The sequence below is a fragment of the Lactuca sativa genome, chromosome 8, assembly GCF_002870075.4.
Source record: "Lactuca sativa cultivar Salinas chromosome 8, Lsat_Salinas_v11, whole genome shotgun sequence".
Taxonomy (NCBI): domain Eukaryota; kingdom Viridiplantae; phylum Streptophyta; class Magnoliopsida; order Asterales; family Asteraceae; genus Lactuca; species Lactuca sativa.
The window spans coordinates 47,994,520-48,011,175 of record NC_056630.2 but is presented as its reverse complement, the minus strand read 5'-3'; the positions used below and the strand labels follow the sequence as shown (position 1 = coordinate 48,011,175).

Sequence of the window (16,656 nt, the reverse complement as noted above, 5' to 3'; positions counted from 1 at the left end):
ACAAACACTACATTTTTTACAATCTTGGTTTTTTGGAGCTTCAAAATTTAACTTTATTGACTTTTGAAGTAATTGATCCATGGATGAATTATTCATATATGCTTAGGATTTAAAGATAAAACCTATGCTCTGCTTTAGAATTCGTATAATCTCGCCTAACATACTATATTATTAATTGATTTGTCATCAGTCAATGGTTTCTTATATGAACATAACATAACTTTTTTCCTTTAACCTACGTTTAGTTAGATTGTAATATAGTGTTAAACACATAATTTGAATATCTTATAATACTTGTAACATAAATTTGTATGGAAAATAAATTATATGGACGTTGATGAGTTCAAAATGATATTAACGTCATTGTTTTGTGGCAAATAATTGGTTATAGAAGACTTTGATCATTATTTTTATGGAAGTTAATGATGTTTATTTCTTATTCATAATTTCAACCAAGAAATTTTCAGATTTTTAATGAAAGGGTAAAATACTCGAAATAAAAAAAATTAAGACTTTTTCATAAACTGACCAAATAACACGATGTTTCTGAAGGTAACTGGGTAAAAATGGCTATATTGAATATTTTATCTGATTATCGGGGTTTTTTGTAAACAAAATAAAATTTGGGACTTTTTGCTTAAACTTGACCAAAATATTGAGATTTTTCTAAAGATTTCCCAATTACTTTTGTATAAATTTTATTAGTTTATATTTATTTTAAAACTAAAAATTGAATGGGTTGAATGAGTTGTGAAATATACAATTTCTATGCGTTGTGAGTTAGAAATATGGAAGATAGAGGACAGAGAAAAGTTGATGTGGTGTTGATGTGACAATATGTTGAGAGAGAACTCCCTTCACCTTTAGACTATTAGGTATGAGCCCGTTAACAATGATGTTATCATACCATTAAGAGGAGAGAGATAAAGTGGGATAACATGTGTAACCAATCAATTCTTCCGTTCAATGTCATAAAGCCAACGCTCTTTACCATAACATGAAGGAGAAGGTGTTCATGGTATTATAATAACGGTATGACATGCATAGGATTCTGACATCCCTTAACGGGCCCATACCCAATACTTTTAGGAACCACGTGGTTACTATTTTCTACATACCATCCTAAACAATTACTACACACACCAAGTTCTCAAGCACTATCATAAAAGAAGAATCGGAAGAAAATGGAGACTCGATGGCTGGTAGCAGGTCCGACGGAAGAAGAAACACGAGAGGAGCTATGGGAAGGAATTTGATGTCAACGGGAGAGCCGTCACTTACTACGTTCAATATTTTCCCCCTGATTGGGATGAATCGGCGTTGTGGAAGGCTTTCAATAGATATGGGGCTGTGGTTGATGTGTATGTCGCCAGGAAACTGAACCGACTCAACAGAAGATTTGGTTTCGTCCGCTTCCTTAGGGTCCGGGACATAAGAGCATTTGAAGCGCGCCTGAACGAGATCCTCATCGGTGCCAAAAAGATTCGTATGAATGTAGCCAAGTTCGATAGGAAAGGTCAAGAAACCAGGGGCGATATCCCTGAATTGAAAAGTAAGCTGACAACCCCACACGAAACTGCTCCCATCCATACGAGTGTTGACCACGGGATAGTTAGGTCTTATGCTGATGCGGTGAAAGATCCTCCTCCCACCCAGTATAATGGGTCGCCTGATTGCACAAAGGCAGAGTATAGAAGCAAGATTAGCGCCAAGCCATATGAGAAGTGTATCAGAATGATCTCTGCAGAAGGGTCAAAGGAATGCATGAACAGTACGTTGGTTGGAGAAACTGAAAACTTTCAGGCCCTCATGAATGTCAAGGCTTTTCCGGAAGTTGAAGGCTGCCCTACAATCCAACTGAGGTACTTAGGGGATTTAAAGATGCTTCTCGATTTTGAAAATGTTGAGGAAAAAAATGATTTCCTGGTAAAAGGGGAAGCCATTTGGAAGCCATGGTTCAAATCCCTCACAAACTGGTCTATGGAGTGTAAGTACAATGAACGAATTGCCTCAATAATTATTCAAGGGGTACCTCAACATGCATGGTGTGAAGAAGCTTTTAGCACTACCGCTAAGCTTTGGGGATCAGTGGTTATTCCGGAAGAATGCCCAACAGACTCTCCAAATCTAGCCTTTGGGCGAGTAGGCATTCTCACCTCCCATCCGGGACTAATTAGCTCCTCTATTCCCGTTTTTGTTGATGGGATTCATTTCGAGATTAACATTATGGAAGATATTTTTGAATCTATTAAGCTTAGCCCTGTCCTGGCATCAAATGATTTCCACTATTCCAAATGGAACTGGTGGGACGATGGTGGTCATGAGGACGGCTGCACAGCACAGTCGGAGGATGGCCTGAAGTCGCCGGTCTCATCTGCGGTGTATTCTCATCGGAGTCAGAACTGGGAATATGAGGAGACGTAAGCATGCGAGAAAATTCCAATTCCCGAGGGGCAACATAACGTCGACAATTACTTCGGTCAAAAGAATGGAGAGGAACCGGCTCGGGTATCTCTAAGTGGTGACCTGTCCCCACTTTCCAATATAAGATCGGGCTTTGAGGGGGTAAACTCTATTAGTGGGCTCCAAAGGCCCACAAAGTCATTTGACCTTAACTTTATACCCTGCAACTCTAATTCCATCCTGGCCCATGACTAGAGACCCTCTCTTATAGAGTTATCCCCATCCTCTTCGAGAACGCCAATTGCCCTAGCTGGAGGTCAACCTCAAGACAAAGCCCAAGACTCAGCGATGCCTCATCATATCAGGAGTGCCCCCTCCCAGCTGGTTCAAGAAGATTCTGACTCTACTTCCATGGAGCTGCTCAAGACGATTGAAGTAGGGGAAAGAGTGGGATTCAGGGTTAAAGACTGGGCAGATCAGCTTAAACCCATGATTAAAAAACGTGGAGTAGTGATCGTGGACCAATGAATATCTTCTCCAATAACATATGTGGTGTTGGGTGTAAAGTAAAAAGAAATTGGGTCAAAGAGTCTAGAACCCAAAATCGTTCTTTTTTGGTCGGCCTTCAAGAAACGAAATCACTTGAAGTAAAAGGACGTCTGGACAGACAATTATGGGGAGATTCAAATATCCAGTGTGATGTGGTCGATCCAGTTGGGGCTTCTGGAGGAATCGCGTCCCTATGGGACCCTACTCTTTTCACTATCTCTGAATCGATTAAAGGTGATGGCTTTCTAGCTATAAAAGGTGTGTGGCTCCACCTAAAGAAGATCTGTTGTTTCGTAAATGTATATGCCCCCAAGATCCGATTAAGAAGAGGGTACTATGGAATAATCTCCATAATCTCGTGAGCTCTGATTCAGAATGCCACTGGTTCGTTTTCGGTGACTTTAATGTTGTTAGACTCCCAGAAGAAAGGCTTGGCTCGACTTTCTGCCCCAGTAACGCCTACCACTTTAATAAGTTCATCCACTTGGCGGGTTTAATCAAAATCAAAATGGGAGGGCACCGGTTTACCTATATGAACCGATCTGGTAACAAGAACAACAAGCTGGATCGTTTCCTAGTAACTGAAAATGTTCTTGACCCGTGACCTCTCCTAAATGTTACAGCGTTGCCCAGGATTCACTCGGATCATTGTGTTATAATCTTATCGTCTGGTCTTCTTAATTTTGGGCCGTACCCCTTTCGCTTTTTTAATTCATGGATGGTCGAACCGGGGTTTGATCGCATTGTGAATCAGGGTTGGGTTGCCCAGTCTAAACCTGGTTGCCGACTTCACTTATCCCCTCTTTCCATCACTGCAGGAAAACTTCAAAATCTTAAGGATCACCTTAAGAGATGGCGAAAGGAGTTATTGGAGATGAGAAGAAATGAGGTTGCTAAATTATCTAACCTTATTAATGCCATTGATCTTCATGCAGAGTCCCATCCGATTGACGATGAGCTGCTGCAGCAAAGGCAAAATGCTCACTAAAAAATTTTGATTGCTGAATCCTCAAGAGTAGCAGACCTAAAACAAAAATCTAGAGTTAAATGGGCGCTAGATGGGGACGAGAATAGTGGGTTCTTCCACGAAATCATAAACAAGCACCATCAGGATAAAAGAATAAATGGCCTCAAGATAAATGGATTTTGGATTACAGATCCTTCATCGATAAAACATGTAGTAGTCAACCACTTTCGGGAGAGGTTTTCGGAGCCTATGAGGTTGAGACCAGGATTTATTAGCTCTAAGTTTAAAAAGTTATCTCTGCAAACGGCTTCGCTCCTTGAGCAACCGTTTTCCTTGGATGAAATAAAGTCGGCTATTTGGGCATGTGGTTCAGACAAAGCTCCTGGCCCGGACGGATTCTCCTTTGCGTTCCTTAAGAAGCATTGGGACATTGTTGGCAGTGATTTTTACTTTGCTGTAAAGCATTTTGAAATGACTGGCACCATTGATAAGGGGTGCAACTCATCTTTCATTACCCTGGTCCCCAAAATTCGGGACCCCAACACCATTGGGGATTTTCGTCCCATAAGCTTAATCGGATGTTTGTATAAAACCATAGCAAAGGTACTAGCTGAAAGATTAAAAAATGTAGTTCATTTGGTGGTAAGCCCGAACCAGACAGCCTTCATAAAAGATCGATCCATTCTCGACGGCCCCCTCATCCTAAATGAAGTAATCGCATGGTTAAAAAAGAATAAAAAGAAGGCGCTCGCTTTGAAGGTTGACTTTGAAAAGGCTTTCGATAGCCTAAGTTGGGGTTATCTTGACTCGATTCTCAAACAGATGAATTTTGGCTCTAAATGGAGGTCATGGATCTACGGGTGCCTCTCCTCAGCGAGGATCTCAGTATTAATCAATGGGGCTGCTACCTCAGAGTTCAATATGGAGCGTGGAATTAGGCAGGGCGACCCCCTGTCGCCTTTTTTATTTATCATTGCAGCGGAAGGGCTGCATATTGCCATGGAAGAAGGAAAAGAAGCGGGAATCTTTGAAGGAATAAATCTTTCAAGGCAGGGTCCAAACATATCTCACCTCCAGTATGCCGATGACGCAATCTTCTTAGGCTCATGGTCGATTGAAAACGCAAGAAATCTGATTCGTATCCTTCGTTGCTTTGAGTTGGCTCCCGGTCTCAAAATTAACATGTTAAAAAGTAAAATATATGGGTTTGGTGTCCAAGTATGTGAACTGGAGCTGGTGGCCTGATGTTTAAATTGCTCCATTGGTACCCTACCTTTTATCTATCTTGGCCTCCCGTTGGGTGCACCCATGGCTAGAGCTGCGTATTGGAATCCCCTAATTGAGAAATTTCAGGCAAAGCTTTCAAAATGGAAGTCAGCCACTTTGTCATTTGGGGGTCGGCTGACATTATGTAAGGCGGTCCTGGGCAGCCTTGGTACTTTCTACTTCTCTTTGTTCAAGGCTCCTAGTAAAGTGATTAAAGCGCTTGAGAAGATTAGAGTGAGGTTCTTTTGGGGCGGAGATATGGAAAAAAGAAAGATTACATGGGACAAAATCTCAGCATCTAAAGAAAGGGGCGGGCTGGGCATTGGCAGCTTGAAAGCCCAAAACATTGCAATGCTAGGGAAGTGGTGGTGGCGTTTCAAGGCAAACCCGAATAGTACATGGGCTGTTGTAATAAAATCAATTTATGGCGACGACGGTGGTTTTAGTAGACCTTTGGTAGCTAGAAGGAAAAGCGGGTGTTGGGGTGTAATTGCAAACCTCCCTAAGTACCTTGAAAAGGATGATATCTCATTTGCAAGCCATTTTAAGTTGGTAAGCAATGTAAATGCTCCCGGATCATTGAAGTGGAAATGGGACCTAGAGCCATCGGGTATCTATTCGGTATCTTCTTTGAGATATTATATTGACATGGCCATTCTCCCCTGCTCTGATGAGAAGTGGCAGTGGAACCCGCTAATCCCTGGGAAGATAAATATCCTAGCTTGGCGAATCATCCACGGGAGACTCCCAACAATGGTAAATCTGTCAAAAATTGGTGTAACAACATCCACCCTATGCAAAATCTGTGGTGAAGCTCCAGAGACCGAGAACCATCTTTTTACTTAATGCGGAATAACAAAAGATCTATGGCAAAGATTATCTGGCTGGTGGCGGCTATTGGATCCAAATGTACGTACGATTGGGGATCTCCTTAATTGCAAAAATCTGTTGCAAAGCCACAAGAGGTTGTCAAACATTCATGAAGGTATCATGTTAGTATTTTTATGGTTGGTTTGGAGTTTCCGGAACTTGAAGGCGCACGCCTCAGCTGTTAAATCAATATCAGTGCTGGCTTACGAGGTTCAATCTTTCTCAATGTTCTGGTTCAATGCGAGGAATAGAAAGGTTGTCCCCCTTAGATGGAACGATTGGTGCTGCGATCCCGTTCTTGAGTGCTACTCTAGAATGTAGTTATTCTCCGTCTGTGTTTTGTTTTTGTTTTGTTCCTTGTCTTTCTTGTTTATGTTTCCTCCAAAAACTTCTGTACCTCCTAGCCTCTGGCTAGTTTTCTTTTTTTGTTAATGCCAGCTTGCCGTTCAAAAAAAAAATTACTACACACACCAACCTAGTTTTAGGTATAAAGTTTTATGAAATCTAAACTATAGACCAATTTTAGACAAAATTGCAAAAATGGTCCCTGTAGTTGTCAAATTTATGCAGTTTTGGTCCAAAACGAAATGTTGGTGCACGATTGGTCCAAAACTGGATCTTTTTAGTATCTTTGGTCCCCTGTACACTTAAAATGACTATTATGCCCTTCATATTTGTATTTTTTTATTTTTTATATTTATATTATTGTTTTTAATTATTAAAAGTCTCTCTCTCTCTCTCTCTCTCTCTCTCTGTCTCTCCCCCTCCCTCTTAAGAACACCCTCCAGATGCTACCCTCTCAAGAACATCCAACATATCCCACCATTATCATTTACCACCACGATCCGCATACTACCATTTTCGTTCACTACCACCATCCGCCTTTCATCATCGCTGTTTACCACCACCATCCACCTGCTACCATCCTTGTTCTCCACCATCCCCTTAAGAACACACACAATCAATCTTTCTCACTCCTCCCTGCCATTATCTCCATTCGTCACCACCGTTCGCTGCCGACTGCCCGACCACCTCCATCTCCCCCACCATCACCTTTCTTTCCCTAACCTGATAACCATTCGCCACCACCATTCACCTGAAAAATCAAACCAAAACGTCAAAAAATCGACGGATTTAAAGAAAATGGTGGATGTTGAACCACAGATCCATCTTTCTCGAGAGGTGGTCTTGAACCACAAAATTGTTCTATGCGTTGAAATGTGGATTGATGTCGATTTTGTTATTGAATGGCCGATGTCGCAAAAGGTAGCTTGAAGGGAACAAGTGAGGTTGATGGTGGCGACGCAATCAGAGCAAAAGAGAGTTGAGGGCCAAGGTTCTACTTCCCCGACCTCCTTCTCCCAAATCAACTTCTACTTCTTTCGAACAAGATGAGGATAAGAGGATACAACGTCAATTTCAAGGATCTGAGATTGAAATTGCCATCCTAATTCGAGCTAAAATCAAAAAATGGTGTAGAAATCGAGCAACTGTGGGGAACGAGACGATGTTCGATGGTGGTGATAGTCCAGTTGTTCCGGGTGGTCGATGACGGCGAATTTAGGGTTCTTCAGTTGAATCTTTCACTTGATTTTGTGATTCCAGTTGTTCGAGCCTAAGTTTGTTAATGACATCTAGATGTCTCGCCGTCGCATCATGTATCTTGTTGTGGATCTCGCAATGGAAGCCGCCACCGGAGCTAGGGTAACAGAGTCGCCGTCGGAGTGGTGGTGATGGTGGTCTTATTTTAGGGTGTGGTGGGGTGTGACTTAATTGGAATGGGTGATCCGATGATGGTGTTGAGAGAGAGAGAGAGAGAGAGAGAGAGAGAGAGAGAGAGAGTGGTCGGTTTATTTTGTTTTTGTTTTTTATTTTATTATAAGAATAAAAAATAAATAAAATAATTTAAAATATAATTATTTAAGGGGCATATTAGTCATTTTAGGTGGGATGTGGACCAAAAACATAAGAAAATACAACCATATGGACCAAAACCACACAAGGTATTTAAAATTGGACCAGTGGTACACCAACATTTCGTTTTGGACTAAAACTGCAGAAATTTGACAACCACAAGGACCATTTTTGCAATTTTGTCCCAATTTTAATTGGGAGTGACTTTTTTGCTATACTACTTTATTTTTTTTAATTTGTATCTTACATTTTTTTGTTGACCATTAACCCATTTTTTTAATATCATAATTCATTCTCTCTCTCTCTCTCTCTCTCTCTCTCCACTATTATAACTATTTTTTACATAAATAAATAAATTTATTTTTCAATTGTTTTAATAAAGTATTTTTATACAAAATATATCTATTAGTTATTTGGTTTGTCCTTGTTATAATATAAAATGAAAATAAAATATAAATAAGAAAAAAAGTATGCAGTTAAGAACGATGCAAAACAAATAAAAAAAATCTTTTTTGATTGCGATGCAAATATATATATATATATATATATATATATATATATATATATATATATATATATATATATATTATACTTTCAAAAAGAATGTAATGAATAATACTTAGAGTAGATGTAATAGGATATAATTGATAGATTGGTTTATTTTAGGGTACTGCTAACCCTACCCCCGATTTTTTTATTATACCCCCTTCATAATTATATTTCTGGTGGCTCACTTTTATTTAATTCTTTTCGTTACAGCTTTTTCATATTTTCATGATTTCCAACCAATACATTTAATCTTTGACATAGAGACGTGTACTATGAAATTTCAGCTTTATTTTTGAAAATTGCATTCTATTTCTAAAAATACTGCAATGTTAGATTATTAAACAACCAACATATAATTACATTGAAAATCAAAGAACATTAACCATTGTCATCATCGCCGTCGGCAACAACTATCGACGGTGACCATCAATCTCCGTCGAAGGCGGAACCAGAGAGAGAGAGGGGAACGAACACACCACAAACCACCGTGAATGACCATGAACCGCCGTGAGCAAGATTTGACAAAAAATACAGTGAACCATCGTCATCACCTATTCCCGGAGAGAGGAAGTCGTCCTCACCTATCACCGGAGAAGAGAAGAAGTCTCATATATCACCGCCGAATCGTCATATACGCCACATGATACCAACTTCTTTCTTTCTTTGTAGGTGACGACTACGCACATGACACATCACCACCGGTCGTCATCGTCTGTCGCAAGAGAAGGGACGAGTTGGTCTCGTCTGTCACCGTCGAACTGTCATATACGTCGGAGAAGAGAGGCAGAAGGAGAAAGATAAATACCAACGAAAAAAGGATGAGGAATCACCGAAAAAAGCTACACCACCGGGAGAAAGATAAATACCGTCGGAAAAAGAATAAAGAATCACCGGAAAGAGCTACACCACCGGGCAACAAACCTCCTGCAACACATGATACCAACTTCTCACTTTGTGACGGCTAGGGTTTGAGCCGACAGAAAACCAAGTTTCTTATGCCCCGTTCACTTGAGCCCCTAATTTTTGAAAATATTGCATTTTATACCATTAAACTTTATATCTATGTAGCATATACTATTTTTTTTAATAAATACCTTTATAAATTACTTTAAAAAATTTATAACATTTTTTCTAAATTACATCAATTTTATAAATTGCACATAATCTATTTTTTTAATATATTACATCAAATTTGTTTATTTTTAATTTTAAAAATATATTTTTTTGGTATAGTTTTTGAATTTGTGTAATATCATTATTTTATAAAATGCTAATAATTGTAAAGTAAAAGGTAATTATTATAAATAAAAAGGTCAAATAATAGTCTAATCATTTTAATTATTTAAAAAAAAAGTTTCTATAATCTAGGGGGTATTTCTAGACTATTAAGGGTATAGATAGCTAAAGCCTTATTTTAAAATCACCACCCGGATGTGGTCCCCAGTCTAGTTGATGAGCGAGAGTGGTGTTGTCCTTAATTTAGTTAGCACTAAGACAGTGAGGTGGACCTATTATGTGCATGGTAAGGTGCTAAGTGCTAAATATACAAAAACATAAATAAAATTTTGGGTTCAAATATACAAAAAACATTAATAAAACGTTGGGTTTTTTCACATAAAAATGGTTTTGTGGTAAAACGTTAAAAATTGACAATTTTTAGTGCTTTTATATATTGTCCCATAAAATGAAACCAGAAGCGCCCTACTTTTAGGTATTGCATATTTGCATTACGAAATACAGATGGAGTAAAAGCGAGTCAACTGGTTCATGCTAAATACAGAAAGAGAAACGCAAATAACGTCGACCCCAAAATCACAGAAAAATTCGGAAGCACATTCATTAAATCTATACATATAAAGAAACAAACGAAAGAAATATGTAAAAAGAGAAAAAAAATTCAAGAAACAGCAACGGTAATCGGTGGTCGATTGTGGTTGGCAGGGACAACAAGGGCGCCGAGAACGAAACGAAAACGTAAAAAAGATGTGGAAAAAGGCTTCCGAAGCGTTTAAAGACTTTAGCAGTCTATGCGTAGTGAATCTTGCTCCTCGATCATCGCTTCGGAATCCTGACATTGAAGCTGCGGTGATAAAAGCCACCAGCCATAATGACTCCCACATTGATTACCACAGCGCACAGCGCATATTTGCATGGATACGTGTTTCTAGCCATTACGCTCGGCCAGTAATGTCGGCGATTTCCACCAGAATGGAAAAGACCCGAAGCTGGACGGTGGCCTTGAAAGGGCTCATGCTTTTGCATGGCGTCTTCAGTTGCAAAGTCCCTGCCGTTCAAAAGATCGGCCGGTTACCGTTTAATCTCTCGAATTATAGAGATCGGAACCCTAATTGTTCTCACCACGAAGAGTTCATTCGTGCTTATTATAAGTTTCTTGATAAAAAATCATCGTTCTTGTTCAACCATTCGCAGGAACGGAAAGATCAAGGAAGGACCAGAAGGGGAAAGGAAACCAAAGAGAAGCCGAAACAATCTTCCATGATGAAAGATCTTGTTTGGCTGGAAAATCTTCAAGAATTGCTCGATATATTGCTCAAGATCAAACCGCAGAAAGAAACGATGATGAATGTTTTGGTTCTTGAAGTAATGGATTGCATTATGATCGAGATCTTCGACATTTACATTCGCATTTGTAATGGAATTGCCGGGGTTCTTGTGAGGATATACTCCGCGGCGACATCGGAAGCCGGAAGGGCGTTATCCATTCTGCAAAAAGCAGCAGTTCAAGGCGAGGAATTGTCTCGATATGTCCAGTTCTCCAAGGATTTCGGGGTTCTCAAAGCATCGGAATGCCCCAAGATCGTGAATATTCGCCCAGAAGATATTCGAGCGCTCGAGCAAGTAATAAATAGTGATGCATTCCAACAGAGATCCGAACAGTCGAGTCCAAAAGAAGAGGATAAATCGATGATGTCCGAGGAGGATAAAGATGACGATGCGCCAAACGATTCTACAAGCGATTCGGAAACCACAATCACCGACGATTCCGAGGATTTCGACCAAGAACAGGAGAAGAGGAACTAGGATCGAGATGTTATCAGTCCGGTTTCACCTCCTGTTGCGCAGGAATCGATTCTTTTGCTTCTGAACACAATATGGAATCCGATGTAGCCTCTGGTCCTGGGTGTAATTTATCGATTGACGCAAAATAAATGAATGAAACTATTATACGAATAATCATTAACCATGCTAATATAAACTTTAAACACGACGTAATATGGTAGGTGTAAGATTGGAGTTACTTGGCTCATGAAGACAAGCGATGCATATGGACATATGGTCTAAAACAACAAGTTCAAACATGAGCCCTTAAGACGCGAACTAAAATGCTTTGATCGATGTTGGCATATGAAATGATTGACGGATCTCAACATGGAACGTTGTTCTAATACTATATTAATATATTGGATTAATTTGTTGTTATTGTATATATATGGTGATAATCAATCGTTTGTCGATATCACAAAAATGACCATCCAAATTAACTAAGAGCATCCACAATGCATTAAATTTATTAGAGTTTAATGGATTGATACATCATCATTTTACTTACTATACAACTTTACATTAATTTTTCTACAATGCATTGAACTCAATAGAGTTCAATGGAATATATATTTAATAGTTAAAAGGTTTCATTTTTTCCATTGAAGAGTTCAATGGACATGAAACTCCATATTCATTAAATGCCAATATGACATCTCACATTGATAGAATTTAATCCATTGAACGTCAATTAGGCATGTCACCTCATTCAACTCTTCCATTGAATTATGCATTGTGGATGCTTTAACTTTCAAGAATAGTTTCCAAAATGAAGACATTAGATGCTCATTTACACTTAGAGGAGTGGAACAACAACGAGCCAATAAAGAGGATGTGAGGTGTTCTCGGCAAACACCGTCCCTATTTCATAATGACAAGTTTTGTCTCTCTTCAGCATGTTTTTGCCGTTCGGCAAAGAGGAATAACGTATGGTTGAGGTGGAGCTCACTCCCCCATCTTTAGAACATGCATAATTTTGTGTCATGGTACTATTTTGGATTTTGTATTTTAGTTTTTACCTTTAATGAATTGTAATAATTTTTAACTTTAAAACAATTATTTTGGGTTGATTTACTGATATACTAGACGTGAAATAGATATATGAATAGAAGGAAAAGGAATCCATACACCAATATATAAAACACTAACCATTCATTAATATTATAAACTTGTAATCATGAAATTCGCATGGAACATTTTTTCCACCTCAATCCAAGCCTATTTTCAAAGATATCAAATCGAACACCATAAAATTATGATGTTTTACACTCAACATCAAAAGTGATATCTCTTATCCACCATTCTACCTCTTTGATTTCATTTTTTTTATCTGCTACTTTGTCTCTTCAATTTGTTGCATAACAATTTTATTGTGTTGATATTGGAGGCCTACTTACCTAGCTTTTCATCATCTTCTTCTTGGGCTTCTATAACATTCTTCATGACATCCTACATCTTCTAGTACCAATGCTCACTGCAAACTGTGAAATCATAAAAGCTTAAGTTAGGTGAGTCTTATATGGGATTAATGTCTTTGTCAGATAGGATTTTGGTGAAATCACAGATATATGAGTTTGATGCATGTGATTTATGTTGATGTTAGGTGGGAGATAGGTGAAATCATAAATGATCCGAGTTAGACGGGTGTTAGGCATGATTTATTTTGGTGTTAAGTAGGAGTTAGGCGAAATCATAAAATGAGTTAGGTGGGTGTTAGATGGAGTCACCTCTCCTAAGATATTATAAATAGGAAGTGGATAAATTTATTTAATCACACTTATAAAGAACTCTCTCTACTCCAACTTCTGCCTACTGGAAAACGTTCCCTCTAAAATTTAATCACCTTCAAGCTCATTTGACTAAGGCGGGTATTCTAACATCCCCCTATGGTATGTATCACGATATTGTCCGCTTTTGGGTCCCGACTTGGAAACTTCCTAGGAGGTCACCCATCCCTGAATTGCTCTCGCTCGGACATACTTAACTACAGAGTTCTTATGAGATTTGCTGCCCTCACGGCTTTAAAACGCATTGTGACAAGGAAGGTATCTACACTATAACGTCCCAAAACTCAGAACCAAAAATTTTAACTTTTCAAAAACAACAATTCAATTCATCATGTTTAAAAAATCATTGTTTCAAAAGTGTTTTCCAGTAATCAGAGTGTCCCAAAATCCAGATATCATAAAACTGAAGGATGTGCACGATCAAGCCTTTGCCTTGCCACAATCCTCAAAAGTACCTGAAACAAAACTACAACCGTAAGCCAACGCTTAGTGAGTTCCCCCAAGGTACCACCACATAACATAACAAACAACAACATGCATACAGAGCCTTCAGCATGACTGTACTGCCTCACCGATCCTTCAGCCTATCTTGACCGCTCTCTAGGCCTTCATCTTGACTGGATCGCCTTGCAGGCCTTTAGTCTATCCGGACCGCCCTGGGTATCTTGGCCTTCAGTATCCGCTTGTTTGCCTCAACCCAGTAAACCATAACATATCGATACATAACATTATCAATTAATAACAACAAACACAAGTAGTCCTATAGATCTACCAGTCTAATCACATAGCTAGTACCACATAACTCCAAATACCAACATACAACAAAACATGATATCTAATCCAATGGGCCCGCCTTGGTGCCTTCGACCTATAAGTATAGTGAGAAAAACTCACCTCTCAGTCCGAATACAGGCTGAATGAATCTATCCAAAAACCGGCTCTACCCGACTCCTAATAATCAAAACATTTCCCATACTAAATTAATATCAGTTTCCCAAAATACCCTGGTTAAAATCGGTCAAAATCAACAAAATCAGTCGAGCCAACCCAACCGAGTCAACTCAGCCGAGTCAACCCAGACCTCATATGCGGGGCGTACTTCAGATGTATGCGAGGCGTACTCACTGTCCGAGGAGTCGGGGGCTAAGCCTACGTACGCGCAACGTACCAATTGGTGCGCCCAACGTACGCAACTAGACCTTCACTTAATGAGTTAAGTTCTTAATACTTAAGCTATAAAGGCCAAAATGTAGATCCACGTCCAAAATATCATCCTTGACCATAAAGTTTCCAACTTTATGGTCTTGCATGGCCAATAATTGCTAAATGCTTGAAACTCCATCCCCTTAACCCATTAAGACAATCGAACACATGCATGAAGAAGGATTAAGAACCAAAACCCTATTTTTATGCTTCTAAACCTCTCAAAACATCTAAAAGGATAACTAGAATGGACTAGAGCATGCCATACTCCAAAAAGGTCAAGACTTGGGACAAAATGCTCATGAATCATGAACTTAGCAAGATCTAAGGAAATACAAGCCAAGTTTTAAACTTTATACTTCTTGGAGGTTGCTAGAGAGGTGAAGATCCCATATCCAAAGCTCCTTCAAGCTTCCAATATGCTTCTATTTCCTTCTTTCTCCTTCAAGACCACCAAAACACACACAAGCTCAAGAATGCTTAAACAAGTGGCTAGGTTTGCTAATATCATATGGAGGTGTTGGAGCGGATGAGAGATGAGGTTGGAGGCCATAAAGATGGTTAAATATGGTCCAAACCCTAAAATACGGGGTTCAAGAACCTCGTACGCACGCCCTACGTATATGATGTACTCCCTGTGTACTATACCCATGCATGTATGCCCATCGTACACAACATATGCCCAACATACTAAACCTCGACCTAAAATTATAAAAATGCCACTATGAGCCATTTTGCAAGCTTTCTCATACCAAGAGCTAAATACTATAATTCTTCATACTTAAGGGTTAAATTTGGAAGTACCTCATCGTCGGGATGTTACATACACTCCTTATAAGGAAATGCTTCGTTCTCCTTCCAAGTTTACATGTTGAGTCTAGATTGTTCGTGATTTTTCCTGGGACCTGATGTTGTCTCTAACCAAGGTAAAAGTCATCATTTTCACTGACTGGTCAGAAATTAGCTGCATTGATATCCTATTTTGTAAAATCCATATAAAATTGTAGAAAAATCATATGGACTTGTGCGAGTAGTACCTGAAAAGTTAAAAGTCTAAACTACTGGAATATGGAAAAAGAGTGTAACTTCTACAGGCCTTGGTGGTGTTAAAATGGATTTGAACAGGATGTTGTTCCTGGTCAAAACTATGGAATTTAGGTATAGAAGTCCGTCTATATGTTTAGGGCATCCTACTTTCACCATTGTTGTGTCATCTCTTTGGTATTTCCATTAAACACTCAACATATATCTTAAATCCCCAATCTATATTATTTGGGTGCAAAATATATTAATTCTAAGTTCTTTCCCTTAATCTTGAATTTTATGGTGATGTTGGTAAAAACTTGCAAAGCTGGGCATAATTTTTATTCTGTCTTGTAAGGGATGTAGAGGCCATTCTGAGTAGAATTGGACAAAATGACCACAAGGAAAAAGTTGTGTTTTTGAAACGTGTACTTTATTTGTTAATTGAATGTTATGTGTTGTGTTTAGGTGGGTCCTTGAGAACATCAAGTAAGTTCAATACTTGGAGGAAAGGGAGAGTTTCATGAAGGCTTAAGGTGAGTTTATAGTTGAACTCACTAAATTAAGTTGCATAATTAAAACATGCAATCCGTAGATGGTGATTTGATGCACATAAGATGACCTTGTTATTACTTGTGCTTGTTGATGATATGATATTTTTATGCTACTATATGCTTTGTGTTATTGCCATATTATGAGTTAATTGCTATGTTGCTTACACTTTGATGAACTTGATGTATATAACATGCTAGCTTAGGTTGCTTGAAAGAATGATATATGATAGTGCTTTGATGTTTTGGTTGCCAATATAATGCATGTTTTGATACACATTTATATGTTATGAATTGCATGATTTATTTAATGTATAAATGACATTGTGGGGTAATGCTTAGAGGGTTTGGGTAGTTGATAATCTTTGCTTAAAACCTTATCCGGATCATTGAGGATTCGTACTAGGTTGAAAGAGACATATAAAAAGAGCTATAGTTATAAGGGTTGTTAGTTTTGATCTTTCTAGATGGCTGTGTGACACATGGTTTGTAGGAGCTTCGATGTTCGTAG

The 16,656-nt window shown here is 38.8% G+C and overlaps 2 protein-coding genes and 1 long non-coding RNA gene across 3 annotated transcripts; 2 read left to right on the top strand and 1 right to left on the bottom strand.

Moving 5' to 3' along the window:
- The first annotated feature begins 997 nt into the window (after positions 1-997).
- On the top strand, positions 998-2,424 carry LOC122195361 (uncharacterized). Its single transcript, XM_042897209.1, has 2 exons — positions 998-1,018; positions 1,210-2,424. The coding sequence occupies exons 1-2, from the start codon at positions 998-1,000 to the stop codon at positions 2,422-2,424; spliced, it is 1,236 nt and encodes a 411-aa protein (XP_042753143.1).
- Positions 2,425-8,786: 6,362 nt separating this feature from the next.
- On the bottom strand, positions 8,787-9,660 carry LOC111904422 (uncharacterized). Its single transcript, XR_002854523.3, has 2 exons — positions 9,385-9,660; positions 8,787-9,276 (listed from the first exon to the last, which is right to left on the bottom strand). It is a non-coding gene; the product is annotated as an uncharacterized LOC111904422 (long non-coding RNA).
- Positions 9,661-10,386: 726 nt separating this feature from the next.
- LOC111904423 (putative clathrin assembly protein At1g25240) lies at positions 10,387-11,713 on the top strand. Its single transcript, XM_023900193.3, has one exon. It carries the CDS (start codon positions 10,502-10,504, stop codon positions 11,558-11,560), a length of 1,059 nt encoding a protein of 352 aa, XP_023755961.1. The 5' UTR covers positions 10,387-10,501; the 3' UTR covers positions 11,561-11,713.
- Positions 11,714-16,656: the final 4,943 nt, after the last annotated feature.